This window comes from Stenella coeruleoalba (assembly GCF_951394435.1).
Source record: "Stenella coeruleoalba genome assembly, chromosome: 8".
Taxonomy (NCBI): domain Eukaryota; kingdom Metazoa; phylum Chordata; class Mammalia; order Artiodactyla; family Delphinidae; genus Stenella; species Stenella coeruleoalba.
The window spans coordinates 96,675,628-96,691,596 of record NC_137154.1 but is presented as its reverse complement, the minus strand read 5'-3'; the positions used below and the strand labels follow the sequence as shown (position 1 = coordinate 96,691,596).

The 15,969-nt window shown below is 44.8% G+C and overlaps 1 protein-coding gene and 1 long non-coding RNA gene across 3 annotated transcripts in view; one reads left to right on the top strand and one right to left on the bottom strand.

Annotated features, from left to right (window-relative positions):
* The window catches only part of LOC307189963, an 84,013-nt gene extending 82,661 nt beyond the window's left edge, over positions 1-1,352 (top strand). Inside the window, exon 4 of the long non-coding RNA XR_013829333.1 lies at positions 1,218-1,352. This is a non-coding gene — a long non-coding RNA (uncharacterized lncRNA). The remainder of the gene's footprint in view (positions 1-1,217) is intronic.
* The window catches only part of TECTA (tectorin alpha), a 73,614-nt gene that overhangs the window by 3,083 nt on the left and 54,562 nt on the right, over positions 1-15,969 (bottom strand). The window contains exons 14-21 of one of the 2 annotated variants that reach the window (XM_079928586.1): positions 14,373-14,659; positions 12,517-12,812; positions 9,326-9,436; positions 7,782-7,984; positions 6,673-6,836; positions 5,991-6,239; positions 1,208-1,370; positions 25-112 (exon numbers count right to left, since the gene is read on the bottom strand). In XM_079928586.1, coding sequence (XP_079784712.1) covers positions 25-112; positions 1,208-1,370; positions 5,991-6,239; positions 6,673-6,836; positions 7,782-7,984; positions 9,326-9,436; positions 12,517-12,812; positions 14,373-14,659 — 1,561 coding nt within the window. The remainder of the gene's footprint in view (positions 1-24; positions 113-1,207; positions 1,371-5,990; positions 6,240-6,672; positions 6,837-7,781; positions 7,985-9,325; positions 9,437-12,516; positions 12,813-14,372; positions 14,660-15,969) is intronic. The other variant, XM_079928587.1, reaches the window with a different exon arrangement.

Genomic DNA, 15,969 nt, shown 5'->3' with positions numbered 1-15,969 from the left:
GTGTGTTTTAGGGAACATACATACTTTTTCTCCTAATAGGTCCCACTGAAATGATCTGTTCTTTAGGTTCCTTGGTGTAATCTGTGGCAATCCTGGAATTTTGAGGGCAAGTCTGAAAGACAAAACACCGGAGGGAAAATTTCACACAATTAAGCTGATAACTTATTCTTCACCACGTTTCCACCTCCAAAAGAGGCAGTGGCTCAGCCTGGAGCACTGCTGCAGCTCAGATTAATTAGAATCAATCCATTCTTGATCATTGAGCCCACTGGGACTCGGGGCTTTATGTTGAACAGAATTAAATATATTCTCCACACTAGAATTAGATTCAAAGAGGCTCCCTTCCCAGGGAGGAGGATCCTGTATCAGATCAGACAATAATGTACGCAGCAGCATCTGTAAGTAGCTCTGACCATAATTCACATCTCGATTCGGCCAACATGGGGCGAGCATAAAGCTGCAATGTTAAAGGTTAGGGACCAGGTACTAGTGCAGTAAAATCTTAGGGACGTAGCCTGACGTGGTGGGGATGTAAGCCTGGCGTGGACCAGGTGATTGGTTTGTCACCTCATCCTGCCAGCCCCTCCAGAGCCTCAGGCCTGGGTGTGGATTTGGACGATCTGTGGGATAATCCCTGAGCCCGGGAGTTTGCTTCTGTGGTGGAGGGGAGCTTGGCCCCATCGCTCACCTCAGATGCAGGGGGCCTGGCTCTTTTAGACTCTGGCATATTGGTTCTCAGACAGGGCTCATTTTGCCCCCCGAGGGACACTGGGCAAAGTCGGGAGGCATTTTGGGTGTTGCAAGTGGGGAGGAGGTGATACTGGGGTCTACTGGGTAGAGGCCAGGGATGCTGCTAAACAGCCTCCAGAGCACAGGGCAGCCCTACAACAAAGAATCATTCGGTCCAAAACGTCTGTAGTGCTGAGGTTTGAGAAACCCTGGTCTAGTGTCATGCCGACAACAGACTGACCTTGCTAAGTCAGATAAAAGGAGTAAATGGTCATCATTCTACCCTGCTCTCTTATTGTTCCAGATGACTGCCACTCCTAGGCATCTGAAGATGGTTCCAATTCAGCCACTGCCAGGTGCAGTGAGTCCTAAAGAACTCTGAAGAGCCACCGCCGTCGGGATTCGTGACGCCCCACGTGGGGAAAACTGGGACTGAGAGAAATAAAGCTAAGCACTGAATTTTCACGCTCTCACTTACTATTTTACAGGAGTACTTTTCTGAATCACAGAGGGACACTGCGCAGTGAAGATGGACTTCATCGTAATCCCCAATGAACTTAAAGACGGTGACGTGGAAGCGACAGGTGAGGGAGACACCGTTTTCCTCGATGCCAATGGTGTTGTCTTTAATGTTCTGACACCTATTCGGAAAAAAGGGACTCTCTGCTTCACACTTTCACGTTTCATACAAAAACCATCATGAACGGTAAAAATGCCTTTGCGTTTGAAGGTGACCTCTGGGTGTGGGTCTGTCATTTACTACGACTCCCTTATAGTTTCAGTTTGTTGGAAAAGCATCAAATAGCACCTCAAATTAGGATCTTAACTACAGCTAAAAACAAAATGACCACGGGCCTGCACTCAATTTCCCTACCCGCCCGTTTCTCATTCCTCCCCCTCACAATGCTGTGTTTTACTGATATCAGTTTAATAAACACAAGATGAGTCCTTACATCTTCTGTACTTTCTTCGGTTAATTATCAGTTTTGGCAGGGGCCCCTTTTTCAAGCTCTATTGGGAAGTCTGTTTTCACTTGTGGGAGCTGGAGAAGACAGACCAGCCGTCAAAGAACGATTGTTCTGATGGAGGGATCACTCCCTTCCCCTCTCCTTGTGGTCCTGAGCCAACAGGCAGGGACACAGGTATCTCGCCTCCACCTGTTAGAGTTTCTTAAATGGACCACAGTCTCTTATGCCCCAGGGTCTTTCATGTACTGTTTCCCCCACCTGGAAGCCTCCCTGCACTCCTTCCCCTGCTAACTAACCCTGCTCTTTCTCCAGTGCCCATCTGTGTCTCCCCCTCCTATATGCACATGCCCTGACCAGGCAGGAACAGGTGGCTTTGCCTGGATTTGCCAACAACACCCTGCTGAGCCCCTGGGGTGCAGGAACCAAGGTGTAGTCCTCACTGTGTCTCCAACACACTGGAGGGCACACAGTAAATATTTAAAAAGATGTGGTACATATATACAATGGAATATTACTCAGCCATTGAAAAGAACGAAATAATGCCACTTGCAGCAACATGGATGGGCCTGGAGATTATCATACTAAGTGAAGTAAGTCAGACAGAGAAAGATAAATATATGATATTCTGCTTATATGCGGAATCTAAAAAAAGTGATACAAATGAACTTATTTATAAAACAGAAATCGACTCACAGACTTAGAGAAAGAACTTATGGTTACCGGGGGGAAGGCTGGGGGCGAGGAATAGATTGGGAGTTTGGAGTTGACATGTACATACTGCTATATTTAAAATAGATAACCAACAAGGACGTACTGTAAAACAATAAAAATGAAAAATAAATTAAAAAGAATACTTAGATGCTCTTTAGTCAAACTCACACAAATATTTGCCTGAGAAGCAATAAAAGCTATGACCCATCTTTCAGCTCTGAGAGAACGTGTATGTGTATATATAAAGCTGTATTTTTACTTTTGAAACATTACGTACAGTATTAACTCTCAGAACCGTTTTGTTTGAAATATGGTATTAAAATTATACTTAATTTTTAGACCAAAAAAAATCTTTTTTTTAGACTGGATGAATCAGTGACTGAATGAATGAATTGTGCTTCCATGGCCAAGTTTGGCCCACTGCGGCCAAGAAGCTCTTTAAAACGATCTTATTGAGATAAAAAGGGTGACTCTTTTCCGTGTGTTTCCTTCCCCTGGCCCCCAGGATTCAGTATCTTCGTGAGAAGGAAAATTAAAAATGGAAGTTATGCTTCAGCATTCCCACGCCTATTCAGTTTGGTAGTTAGTCCATAAGGCAATAGTTTCCTAAATGCTTTGAAACAAAAACTTACTTGCCATACTTTTCCTTGTCACTGTGACTCATTTGAATAATCTAAATTGGTTCAAGGATTCTACAGCATTCTCAGCCCTCCAGTCTTCACGCAGACCTTCCGTCTTAACTAGACCCCCAACTCCCAGAGAGATGATTCGAGGTTTAAGTGTCAGAAGAACAGGAAGCAGAAGGAAGGAGCCTCGGGAAGCAGGGACAGGCTGTCTGGATGCCGCCTTAGGGGGACAAACAAACCGAGCACTAGAATCCTTTGTCCACTATCAGAGGAACAAGTGTCCTTTCCTCTGGGCACATGAAGAGAACAGAGAAGTGACCTTCGTGTGCCCAGACCTTGGCATCACTGGTAGATGGCGGTGGCGTCTCTGCCCCCAACGTAGATGGAGAGGAGCGGCTGGCCCCTCCCCCCAAACTCTGATGCGGACCCACTCTGCAGCTCAGCCGTTCCGCACTGGGCGGCAGTTTTCCCATAAGCTCACTGGGAAAAACCAATAACCACATCCCTCCAAGAAAGGTCAAGAGGACTCATGAATTAAATTCTCTCACACGATGAAATTACTTCACACCCAACAACAGTTTAATTTGAAGACCTTCATGCGGACCCTGGGGGGAGCTGAGATTTATGAACCCGCTCACTTACTCTCCCTCTCTGGGTCAACTCTATTAAATACCGTTTAAAAAATGCTAAATGCCACTGTGTCCTTCAAAGGCGGCCCAAGCCTGCCCACCTGGGTTGTACAGCGGCTCAGATCGTAGCTCTTTTACTTTGGGAAAGGGCCATGGCTGGGGCGGGGGGGCGGGGGAGGGAGAGGAAGGGAACAGATGAAGAAACGGAGACCTGTGATGTTAGCCAGAGCATCTGGGCCTGTTAAGATACCACATAGTCACCAAGTCCTTCCCTCTGCCTCTAGGGAGGCTAAAAATCAACTCAAAAAGATAGTGCCTTCATGAGGCCCTTGCTGAAAATCCTACTCTATGCCTCAGCAACGCAGGCCACAAGCCACACCTGGCCGGGTAGGGAGTTGATGCGTCTTGGTGCTTGAAAGATTTCTTCCTCTGCCCCTTGCTGGTTGGGTGTCCTTGGGTGAGCTGTGTACAGGCTCTGAGCCTGTTCATGTGCAAAATAGTGGCTAGCTATTGTTTGTCTGCCTAGAACCATACTCTTCTTCTTTGGGAGAACCATCCCTTCCTTCCCCAACTTTAAGGCTAATTACAGTATCCACAGCACTCCCTGACCAGTCCAGGGAGGGATGCTGACTCAGGCCTGGGATAGGGTTCAAGAAACACTACCCCCAAACCTGGCACCTTGAATATTTTAAGCTGAAGGAGTTTGAGAAAATGGCAGAAACAGGAATGTCACTCTTCTCACCTGAAACAGGTCATAAAGCCCTTATGTGAGAGGTGCCCTCCCTATACCAGAAGGAAAGGAGCATCCTTATTTCTGAAGACAAAGGGACACTGAGATGAAACTGAACAGTCTGGCTAAGATTCCCTGCAGTTTACTACAATTACCACATACTCTTGACCTTCTCCACGACTGTCCACTCTTCATCAAACCGGGCATAACAATACTCAGCGTGAACTGTTTCTTCGAGTCTTCGTTTCCTTATGAAGACTCCCATGTCACGTAGAACTTAACATTAGATAAATGTCATGCTTTTTTCCTGTTAATCTGTCTTTGTCCATTTAATGTTCAGACCCAGCCAGGAACCCTAAGAGGGTCAAGAAAATCTTTGTCCTCTGCAACACCAGGCAATTTAATGTTGCATCTCCTCCAAACAAGGCAGAGGAAATCCATCCAAGAAAGGCTAATCATACTCCTTCTCAGGGATTCCCTGAATTGGGGTTAGAAGGAATGCTCACTCCGGGGGGGGGGTTTACAATGCTGAAAAAAATGCCAGTGTCTAACGAGGTCAATGAGAGAGACAGAGACAGAGAGGGACAGTGACTGAGACAGAGAAACAGAGAGCAAGGGATAGAGGGAGGGAGAGAGTCGACAGCATCTGGCTTCCTGGACCCAATCCCTGAAGCCGCATCTGCTTAACGTGATTTGGTTTTGTAACCATGAAGTGCCTTGCTTTTGCATAAACTAGTTTGAAATGGTCTCTACCACTTACAAGAGAAAGAATTTTGATTAACATAGTCAACTGCTTTTAAGAATTATGGTACTGGGATGATGGAAATGTTCCAAAATTAGATTATGGTGATGGTTGCACTTCTCTGTAAATTTACTAAAAATCATTGAATTTTACACTTAGAGCAAGTACATTATATTGTATATAAATTATGTATGCAATAAAAAAGTATTGTTGCTTGACAAAACCAGTAAGTATGTTTATAAAATAAAGATAATTATCATGGTTGTTGTTTGGTCCACAGTCTTTTCTTCTTTTTCATTCACCCATTCATTTATTCATTCATTCAACAATTTTGTTGCATAACCACGCTGTTTCAGGAAATATGCTAGGTGCTGGGCATATACTGGTAAGTAAAAAAAAAAAAAGTTTATAAGCTATTACTCTAATCCCTTTTTAATTTTCATAGATGTCCTATTCACCAACCTTTAGTTATTCTCCTTACATCCTTTCGTTTGCAGATAATCCACATTCAACTCAGATTGAAATTCAAGTAGGCAGGACAGAATGCCCTCTTGGGTCACATTGAGAGTAAAGCATTTTGTAGTTAATACCACATGGAACTGGTGACCTACCACTAAATTGCTGTGGATTTTAAGCACTGCTTGATTCACTAAGCCTCAGCCTTCTCATCTGTAAAATGGGGCTTATAATATCTACCTCATACGTTGTCATCAGGATTAGATAGTTCTTGGGTGCAAAATGCTGGCCCTGTAGGTCGTCAACAAATGTTAGTTCCCGTTCTCTTCCCTAAAAAGCAGTGTAGACAAATCTAGTACTAAAGGCTCTGAGACTGTCCTCCGAGAAGAGGCTACCCACCCTTCTTCAATGATGAAGTATCGGAGCTTGTCATTGCTGTCGCGGGAGGGGGTGGCGTAGCATTTGTTCAGCGTCAGAATCAGATGCGTGGAATCGGCTCCAACCACAAAGACCCCTACATACAGCACATCTCGAGTTGTCAGCACCACTTCGCCCTGGCGGTACGGATGTTTGTAGGAGGCGTTTTTGTAGAGCGCCATCTTGGTGGTGAAGCTGCCTTCTTGGGTTGGAACTGTCAGGTTAATGACGCTACAAGAGAAACAGTCATAAGTCGGGGAACCCCAAGCAACGTTATCTATTCAATTACTTACCATTTTCCAGGCTGCAAATGCAGAGGGAAGGCCAAGCAGAGAGTAGTAAAGTCTAATAATTAAATTTAAATAATTAAATCTAATTTTAATTAAAATTAAAAATTCAGTTCCTCAGCACCTCTCTCGCCCTGGCACATTTCAAGAGCTCAATGGCCACATACAGACACTGTATTGGACAGTACTGATATAGGACATTCCCATCACTGTAGAAAGTTCTATCGAACAATGCAGGTCTAAGGCATCTAGGTTCAGAAAATATGAATTATTCTCTCCCTAGTGCTTCAAAGACAGATGCTAGCAGTTTTGACTGTGCTAACCTTAACTGTCAAGGAAAAGACAGAGCAACGTGCACAGCCCATGAGATTCTCTACCTTAGCATAGGCTTCACGACAGAGTCCAAGGAGATCTTGATATCCAGCTCATAAGCACATGAAAATTCCACACTGATCGTCCTGTCCCTGGTGATGATGTTGCCAGTATTGTTGGCACTTTCTATCCAAATGGTGTTTTTATACATGATATGAGTGGCATTGGACTGCAAAGCAAAGGGAGGTCAGAAATCATTAAATCTGGGCACGAGCATGTGGCTTGCATTTCAAATCCACGGGCCGGAAAGTGGAAAAATGGCTTCATTTCATATATAACCCAGAGGCCAATATAAATCAGGATGGAGCTAGTCTCAGCACTTACTAGGAAAAAAGTATTAACAATAGATGTCAACAGCACCCTTCAGTCTGATAACCTTGAATGCCCACGGAGGGTGATTTCATGTACCACTGAATTCTAAGTACAACCAGTCCCCAGTTATCTGCGGGAACCCAAGCCAGGGACAGCATGAAGTATTGCCATCCTGAGGTAATACATATCTTCTCTTTCAAGTCTTAATTCAAAATCCAGCCTCCGCCAAGTCTTGTACCAGACAGCCCACAAGTACCAAAATGAACACACGCATGTTTCACCGTCTTGCACCTTTCACTCCCTGATAAAAAGTGTTAATGAACACAGTTATCAAAAAAAGACAGTAGGAAGGCACAGGAGGAAGAGAAGTGAGATGCTTTGCTAACCTATGAATTGGATAACCTGACACAAAATGTTGTGACCTTGCTGTATTTCTGCAGCCAACTGTTAAGTGATGTCAGGGACACCCTTACACCCTGAAATAGCTGAACCCAGCTGTCTTTACCTGGAAGAACAACAGAAGCATGAGAGAAGTAAAAAATGTGTCAACATGCAGGGCAAAGGACAGCAGACAGCGCAAACCAGGGAAGGAAGCATGTCACTTATCTTGCTTTCAGTTCAACCACTTAGCACCCAATGATTATTTTCCCGCTGTCCTTCATTTCGCACGTGCCTTTTGCTGTTTTCCAAGGAGCATGTTTCTAAGTCGAATCCCTGAAGTTGGCTTAAGAACAATCAATGTGCAAACACCTGGAGCTGTCACCACCTCAGCCAGGTGCTCTCTCCTGCCCTCGTTCCTCACCTGCACAATGTTTCCACAGTTCCCTTTGGTGTTGTTGATCTGAAAGGAGATAAAGTCCTCTCCCTCAATGCCGGTGCACTGCCTGTCATTGATCCGCACACCCTCCCTCTCGAAGCCGAGCTGGAAGAGTTTGCACTTAGATATGGACACTTCCATCTGGGCAGCCTTGCAGGTCACCTCTGCATCAATGATGTCGTGGGAGTCTGTGGGGAAACAGTCATTATGAAAGGCACGTCAGTGAGAGTTGGTCTTGCTGTGTGGGTGGGCGAAGCACCCCATTCTCTTTAGAAGAGGCTGATGGGCTTCACACAGAGGCTGCAGCATTTCTAATGAAGCTCTGATCAAACTAAATGAGTATATGAACTCATTCAAAGCAATAACTTGGGCAATCCTAGGGCCTTTTTTTTTTTTTTTGGTCCATGCCGTGTGGCATGTGGGATCTTAGTTCCCCGACCAGGGGTTGAACCCACACCCCCTGCATTGGAAGCGAGGAGTCTTAACCACTGGACCACCAGGGAAGTCCCCAGAGAGCCTTTTTTTAAAGGTGAAAATGCTATACAAAGTGTCTTTGATCTTTTCTTCCTAAACCCAGGATTTCCGCCCCACTTTGGTGGTAGCTGCTGTCCGTAAGCTCCATACCGCACCTGGCTCACTGTGGCCTGGCTAAAGAACGTGCCCCCAGTGAGGGCAGCCCCGGTCAGGCCTCTCCACAGCCCAGCTGGTACCCAGGCCGGCACTCGGAGCTCTTGTTTTTTGAAATGGACATTTTCCGTGAGTACACAAACACAGGCTAATAAGCACTAAAGAAACGGAGAGAAACGTTTTTATCTGCTCAGGTGAAGCCTTTGAACAGCACATGTGGTCCCCTTCTGCGGAGCCTTCTGGTCAACCAGGCTTTCATTCTCTGACGATGCTAAACGTGGCATGTGCCTTCTGAGTTCCTCGATTCAGCCAAGGACACGGAGCTGGGAAGCAAAGCATGTCCCCCACGAGCCGACAAAACGAGTATGCTCTTGGCCAGGGCACAAGGCCATTCCTACCTTAAGGGGACTCCTACCTGGAGTCCTAGTTGTTTGCCGTTTGCGTCAACATTTCTGCTTTCTTCAGGACCCACCGAAAAGCTTCGGGCCAGATAAAGCTGGCTTTAAACACGTCTTACAGCACCTGGCACTCTCGTCCTGATTCTTTCATGTTTTCGTCAAACCACCTTATCTCCCTGTGAGTCTAAGAGATCAGTTTGGATCCCTCTGATGTTGAACATGGCCTCAGATGGAGCTGGCTGATGCTATGCATGTCCAAATTTGCGTGTTATCATTTATTGAAGAAAAGGAGGTAGCTACAAGGAAACGAACATTAGCCTGCTTTGAAGAGGTCGGGTTCCTTCCTTGTTCTGCTTAAATGCTCATGAAAGCTTCGTTACTTGGGTTTCTAACCCACAGTGTGGGACGTGCGGGCTCCCACCCGAAAGCCTTCCTACATGGCTGCCGGGCGTCTCCCGCAGGGCCTGTCTGGCTGGGGGTGGGGTGGCGGCAGGTGTCACTCACTGTTTCCGTAGGGAGGGGGCTCCATGCAGCCACACAGCTCCCCTCCGTTTTCCAGCTCACAGGTTCGATTGGGACAGTCCGCTCCCAGACAGGGATCTTCAACCACTCCTGCTAAAAAGGAAAACAAACAGAAACACAACTTGATTTTCACACCAGTGCACGGTAGCATGTGGTCACACTCTGGACTCGCCACTTCAGTGGACCTGGTGTGGTCAGATGGCAGATGCAAACCAACAGACAGGGCAGCCTTCCGGGAAATAATGACGATACTAGTAATTGGGTCCTTGCTACGTGCTTCATGCTTTGGTGGCATTACCTCTTCCGACCCTTACAAGCTCTGCCAGCTAAGTATCGTAACTTGGCATCACAGCTGAAATGCACCCAAGGTCACACACAGGTGAAGGTAAGAGGGGAAGATGGAATACACAGACACGCTTAACTGCCGGGACATCCCGAGACTGCTGCACTTCCTGCTCTGTACCACAATCATATGCATTGGTATGGTTATATTTATATAAAGAGTAGGGTCCAAGCCATTTACCTCTAGATTCCCAGCACCCAGCCACCTCATAGTAGATGCTCAACAAATACTTGTCAACAATGAAGATTCTAGGGCCAGTAAGGTCCCAGAGAGGTCCCTCAAACCAGGACTTCTTAGTCTTTTTTTGATTCATGGTCCAGCTACCCCACAAACTTCTACTTAATTTTATAAAAATAGACAAACTACCTACACACAACTCACCAGCATTGACTTAGAGTAATGGTACTGTTTTACCAGAGGGGAAAACTCTAAGTAAAATACAAATGTATGTGAAGTGTCACCACCAACAGGTTATAAACGATATTTCTGTAGCAGATGAGCCCATAGGCCACCTGTGAGCTCGTCAACATTTCAGTTTGAGAACTGCTGATTGAGAGCATTTCTTTTAGACACTCACTTTTTTTTTTGAGTTCTTTATTTTATTCTTGATATGAGTTTGTTTTCTGATGATTTGACTCAATATAACAAAAGCACATTTCACTTACATATTTCAGTTGTTACTTCTAATTGTGTTCCCTTGGAAAATTTTAATTTTTAAAGTTTTGTCAAATTGCCATGCAAAAAAAAAAAAAAAAAAAAAATCAAGTAGTCCTGAGAAGCTTAAAGTGAAACACAGCAGTCCCTCGCCTAGGCCCTCTCCACTTCCCTGTTATTTTTCTTGGTCATTTTAAAAGTCTTTTGGTTGTTTCTTCGGATATTTAACTCTATGTTTGCAAATGGTAAGCGAAAACTGTTTTCATTTAATTTTTACTTTTATCAGAATAATACTGGTAAAAATCAAATAATGCTGTATTGAAGAATGGCAATCCCATGTCCCAATCTTCTTATCTTCCAGTTCTAATGCTTCTGAGACAACTATTTTAAATCTTTTAATTTTTCTAGTTTTTACGTCCATATTTCGAAATATCACTATTTTTCTTGATTTTTCAGTATTAGATCTCTATCGACTTCCTTTTAGAGAAGATTAGGATTTAGTAGACACTCACGTCTTTATTTAAAGACTGTCTCCCTATCCAGGTGTAATAATCCTCATCGTCGTGGCATATGATGGTGAGTGTTGAAGAAACAGCAATGATTCAATCCCGGCACAAGCCAAGTTCTCTTCACGAGTTCAAAAACAAAAGAAAACCCCTGAGCTATCCCATAGCTGCAGATGCTTCTCCCGACCCTCTGCTAAGTAACTATTATACGTGGGAGGACGGGTATGGCGGAGCATCAGCCTGTCTTAATTCCTAGAAAGACGACTGAAGGAAAGCCATCAGCATCAGTCAAATGCACTTACTTTTTAAAGGCTTCCTTTTGTAAAGACGCTTTTGCTTGCCCAGTGGGTTCAGCACCTAACACCGGTGCTAAGCACGCAACAGCCACTCCATGAATGTGCTGGTTGATTAACACAATATGAACACCACCCAAGAGAATAAGGGAGAGAAAGTGTGGAGGTTACAGCTTCCAGGAAGGAAAGAACCTCACTTACACACATGATGGTCCACCTACCGCTTGGCAAATACGACATGCCCAATTCAGAGGGAAGTTTTAAGGTTAAAAGCAAAAATTCATACTTAAAAAAAAAAAAATCCAGACAATTTTTAAAGTTCAAAACAGTTAACGTTTTTTAAAGTATTGTTTATTAACAGAACAGGGTAAAATATTGAAGTTATCAAACAAACTATTTCTGTTGCTTGCTAACAGAGACCGGTCATTTGCTTGTTAAGAGTTTCTGAAGTCACTGCATGCATATTTTAATGAACCACATTGTTTTCAGGTTCTGAATTAAGTGCATCCCTACTCTTGCTCAGGTTTGGTCTGCAGATTTACTGATGTGCACGCTCAGTCTTGGAGTGAACAGGGCCAGTTTTCATGGCAGTACCTGTATGCACATCGGGTTGGTGGTGCATGTCGAGGGACAGACGCACCTCCTGTCGGCCGCCATGTCATACTGCATTCATGGGACAGATTGATCAGTATGTATGTGCACACACATATATGGATGTGACACATTTATGTGTGATTATGTACATATTTATTTGCTCCATGTATTTGATTAACATGGTAAGAAAATGAACAAAGAGAATAATGGATAACGCAGATCAAAATAGTTTTCTTACTACAGAAAAAAAATGCAAGAATCTACAGATCTTTATTTCATCAGTAATATATGTGTAATCCCTTTATGAATCCAACCATGGCTTCCTTGCAACCAGGCAGATACAGCCAGCTCAATTCCAACTCCACTTGCCACTTGCCATGTGCCTTCTCTTTCTGATCTGGGCTCTGACCCATGTTAAGGGAGCCATGTTAAGGAGAGCTGAGTTTGGGGCACTGAAATCAATCAGGAATCCTATACTCTGTCCGGCTATCTTAAAGTCACTAGCTACACTGGTGTTTCTCCAACCCAGAGAACCTCACCTTCCCCAGCGGGTGTTCCAAATTCCATAACTGGTCAGGCAATTAGAGGGGAGTCAGGCTCCACTGAAAATGCGCCCCATGAAATCTGCTACAAGCTCTCACAGCTCTCCACCCTCCAACCCTGGAAGCAGATCTATGGGTCAAGATGCAGACCAGCCAGCCGGCCCTGGACACAGCGATGCCACTGGCAAAGCTGTGCTTTCAACTTAGCAAAGAGTCTGCAGAAATAAAATAATTCTCTTACAGCAATTCTCTTTCTCAATCCACTCGGTGCTGAGGATCCCGAAGGAGCGGCAAGACTCCCCATAGGCAGCCAGGGAGCCGCACAGCTGGTACTTCTTGTGGTTGTAGCAGCCGTCCAGGTAGCAGGACTCGTAGAAGGGAAGGGGGTCGAGCAGCCCGTAGCAGGGCTGGAAGAAGCCCTTCATGTCCGTGAGCTTCAGGCAGTAGCCGTCGCCCTGCATCTTCTGGATGTGCACGTTGTCACACATGGCCGCATACTGGGAGAACTGCAGCTCGTTGCAGCTGGGGGCGAGAGGTCTGGTCAGGGTAGGAAGCAAAACGAGGCATCCAAGATGGCCGACGAAAGGGCAGACCGTGGCAGTGCCCTTTTCAGCTAACCCAGAAGTTAGTGTGGGATGCTGATCCCAACACTAACAGACAGTGTGACCTTAGGAAAGTCACGGTAATTTCTATTGTTACGCCACTGGGATAAGTGAGGGTAAGATAAAGTGATGGACTGGTAGCCAAAGTGTCAGACAAAAGGTAGATCTTGATATAATAACCATTAACCTTCGATATAACTGATACAATAACTATTAACGGGTGTTCATATAATAACAACCACCACCAATAATAATAATAGTTACTATCACTATTAATAATCATAGCAACGACAGTTGGTAGAATTAAAGATTTGAAAGGAAGTCCAGAAACTTCTCAACCAGTTCCAGTTTAGCTATCAGAGACCGAAAGTAAAATCATCAAAAGAAAATTGGTGTCAGGCTGAAATCGTTTATAAAGGAAGAAAAAAAGGAAGAGCGGAAGGGAAAGGAAGCTTAAACAGACTCATAATTCCTCAGGAGGAACTGAAGCTTGCTCACCTTTGGAAGCCCCAGAATAGCTTAAGTGTGCAAAGTAGTCATTTTTCTAACTGTGGGCCCTAGAAGTGACATTTTAGAGAAAGCATCACATTAGGAATTCTGGAATCTAATCCTGGCTTTGCCACTTATAGGACCCCCTCAACGTAAATCATTCCACTCTAGCCTCTGTTTCACCTAGAAAAGAGACTGGACCAGATGGTGCCCAAGGTTCTTTCCAGCTCTGGGTCCCATAATGCACAGGATAGTTTAATTTACGGTACATTTTTCGGTTTACACCTGCAGAAGGGTCACAGAGGGTTTGGGGCTTCATTTTCACATCTGGGAATTTAGCTGATGTTTGGTGTATTAAAGCACAAGGGGACAGAACCATTGTACGAGCAAAGAAATGCCAGGAAAGAGAAGCATATCTATAGATCCTGAGAGGAATTAACATAATTCAGCAGCCCAGAAGGGCCCTAAATTAAACACCTTTGGAGTAACTTGTTTAGCTCATTCTATTTCAGCTGGCCAGAGAGGGGCCTGATAATCCCCTTGCGGACTTCTGCTTTTAAAAAGGCTTTCTTGATTCCCACCAACTTGTACCTGCACAAAACCAAGCCTCTGGTAAGAGTCACAGACACACAGTCTCAGCACGGGGGAGCAAGGGATAGCCCTCATCTCCTGGGTTAAATCTTAATCCCACCCCCCAGCAGGGGTGCCCAGTTGCAGTTGGGCAGCTGGCCAAGGTTTCAGAATTCTAATCTTGGGCACACTCTTCTGTTTAGCCGAGGGCTGGATGACACAAAAATGTAGACTTTTATCATCTAAGCCTAGTTCCTCCCTCTGCTGTTCAAGAAACTGCTGTGCCTATTTGTATGATGAAAACTCCAAAGACCTTCAGCTTAGCTCTTTGCAGGAGTCCGGAAGGGTGATGCTGTACAAAGTCCCTTCCTCAGCAACACCTGTCATGGACGTGGGAGGACTGGGGCCCCTGAGTCTAGCGGCTGGAAGTTCTCACCTCTTCTGCATACCGTTGGTTTTCCAGCTCTGGGCCAGCACCACGCTGCTCACCACAGGCCTCCCCCGCAGGGTCACGTAATCATCGGTTAAGTCCCCGTTGAAGTTGCCACAAAGGCCACACACTTTGTTCTGCAGCCTCTCACTGATGCTGATTTTTATTACGTTGAAACCATTGTAGTGTATCTGGATGTCAGGGCTGGTGTCGATCACCAGGAACCCCTCGCTGCTGTAGATTTTGGTTGCCAACCCGGTTATAAATGGAACATTCACTTGTGTGCCATTCACCTGTCAAAGGAGAAAGAAAAAGTATATGACCCTCAAAGCAGGGACTGGCAAACATTTACTGTAAAGGGCCAGAGTAAATATTTTAGACTTTGCGGCCCATATGATCTCTGTCAACTCTGTCCTCGTGGCAGGAAAGCTGCCAGAGACAACAGTAACTAAATGAGTGAGGCAGTGTTCCACTAAAGCTTTATTTACAAAAACAGGCAGCAAGGAGATTTGGCTGAATTTCATATTTTGCTGACCCCCGCCCTAGAATTTGAGTACTCCCTCATCTAACTGTCCACAGTTCCCCCCAGAGAAGCAAAATATGGAGGCAGAGAGTTACAAAAAAAAAATAATGGAAAAGTATAACTCACAACAAATGGCTGGATTTTTGTATAAAATTTTCTCTAGCATAAACCAATTACTGAAAACGAAATCCCAATCCTGTGCTAAGGAGGGTCTAACACGGTTAAAATGAACCTGGGGGTCATTGCTATGTTAATTGTTTTCTTGTTTATAATGTTGAAACAGGAGGTACCCTCCCAGAGGTCCTATAGGTACAGTATTTTCTCCATTTGTCATTTTCTTGCTTTATAACAGTTTCTTTTTTCCTTAGCCCTTAGGACAGAACATAACATGTCTTTCCTGTACTTACAAAATAAATTCTTCTCCCCACCCCAGGTTATTAGTAACTTTCATTTCTTAAAAAAAGCAGAAGCCTTTAAAAAATATGATTCTTCACTATTTTAGTGGCTGGGGGTATTTTATTCAGCACAATGTCAGTTTTGCTGTCACGTGGTCCCTTTTCACTTTCTTGCTGCTGTATTCTGGACCGATGCAGTTGTGTCTATGTGGGCCAATTTGCAAAAGGAATTGGAGTGTCAAAAACAGTAGCAGCTTTCATTGACGTTAAAAACCAGTATTAAAATCCAGACTTTTCCTTTTAAGCCTGCAAAATACTGCCAGTCTTTTCCCTAAGGCTGGATACTAAGCTATTTGATGACTCTTCAGATAAAGATATTCCCAGTGCACAATTATCTGAGCCCGTGGTAGAAAGCAGATACAGTAACACTCAATTCCAAAAATGCTCCTATGTGTGTGCTGGCTCTCTCCCTGGCCCTTCCTAGCTGGAACCGCAACCCGGGGTACCGGGTGCTGACTCCATGGTTCTGGTCTGTCTGCTATGAACAGCCTGGTTTAGCTGAGAGGCTGGGGGTCACCACCACTAGTTCCGAGCAGATTATCTTCTTAAATGGAGGGATGGGAGGAATGCAAGTTGGAGAGGTGTATTAGTTATGGGGGTGGGTTGGAGATTCACATTTATTTAT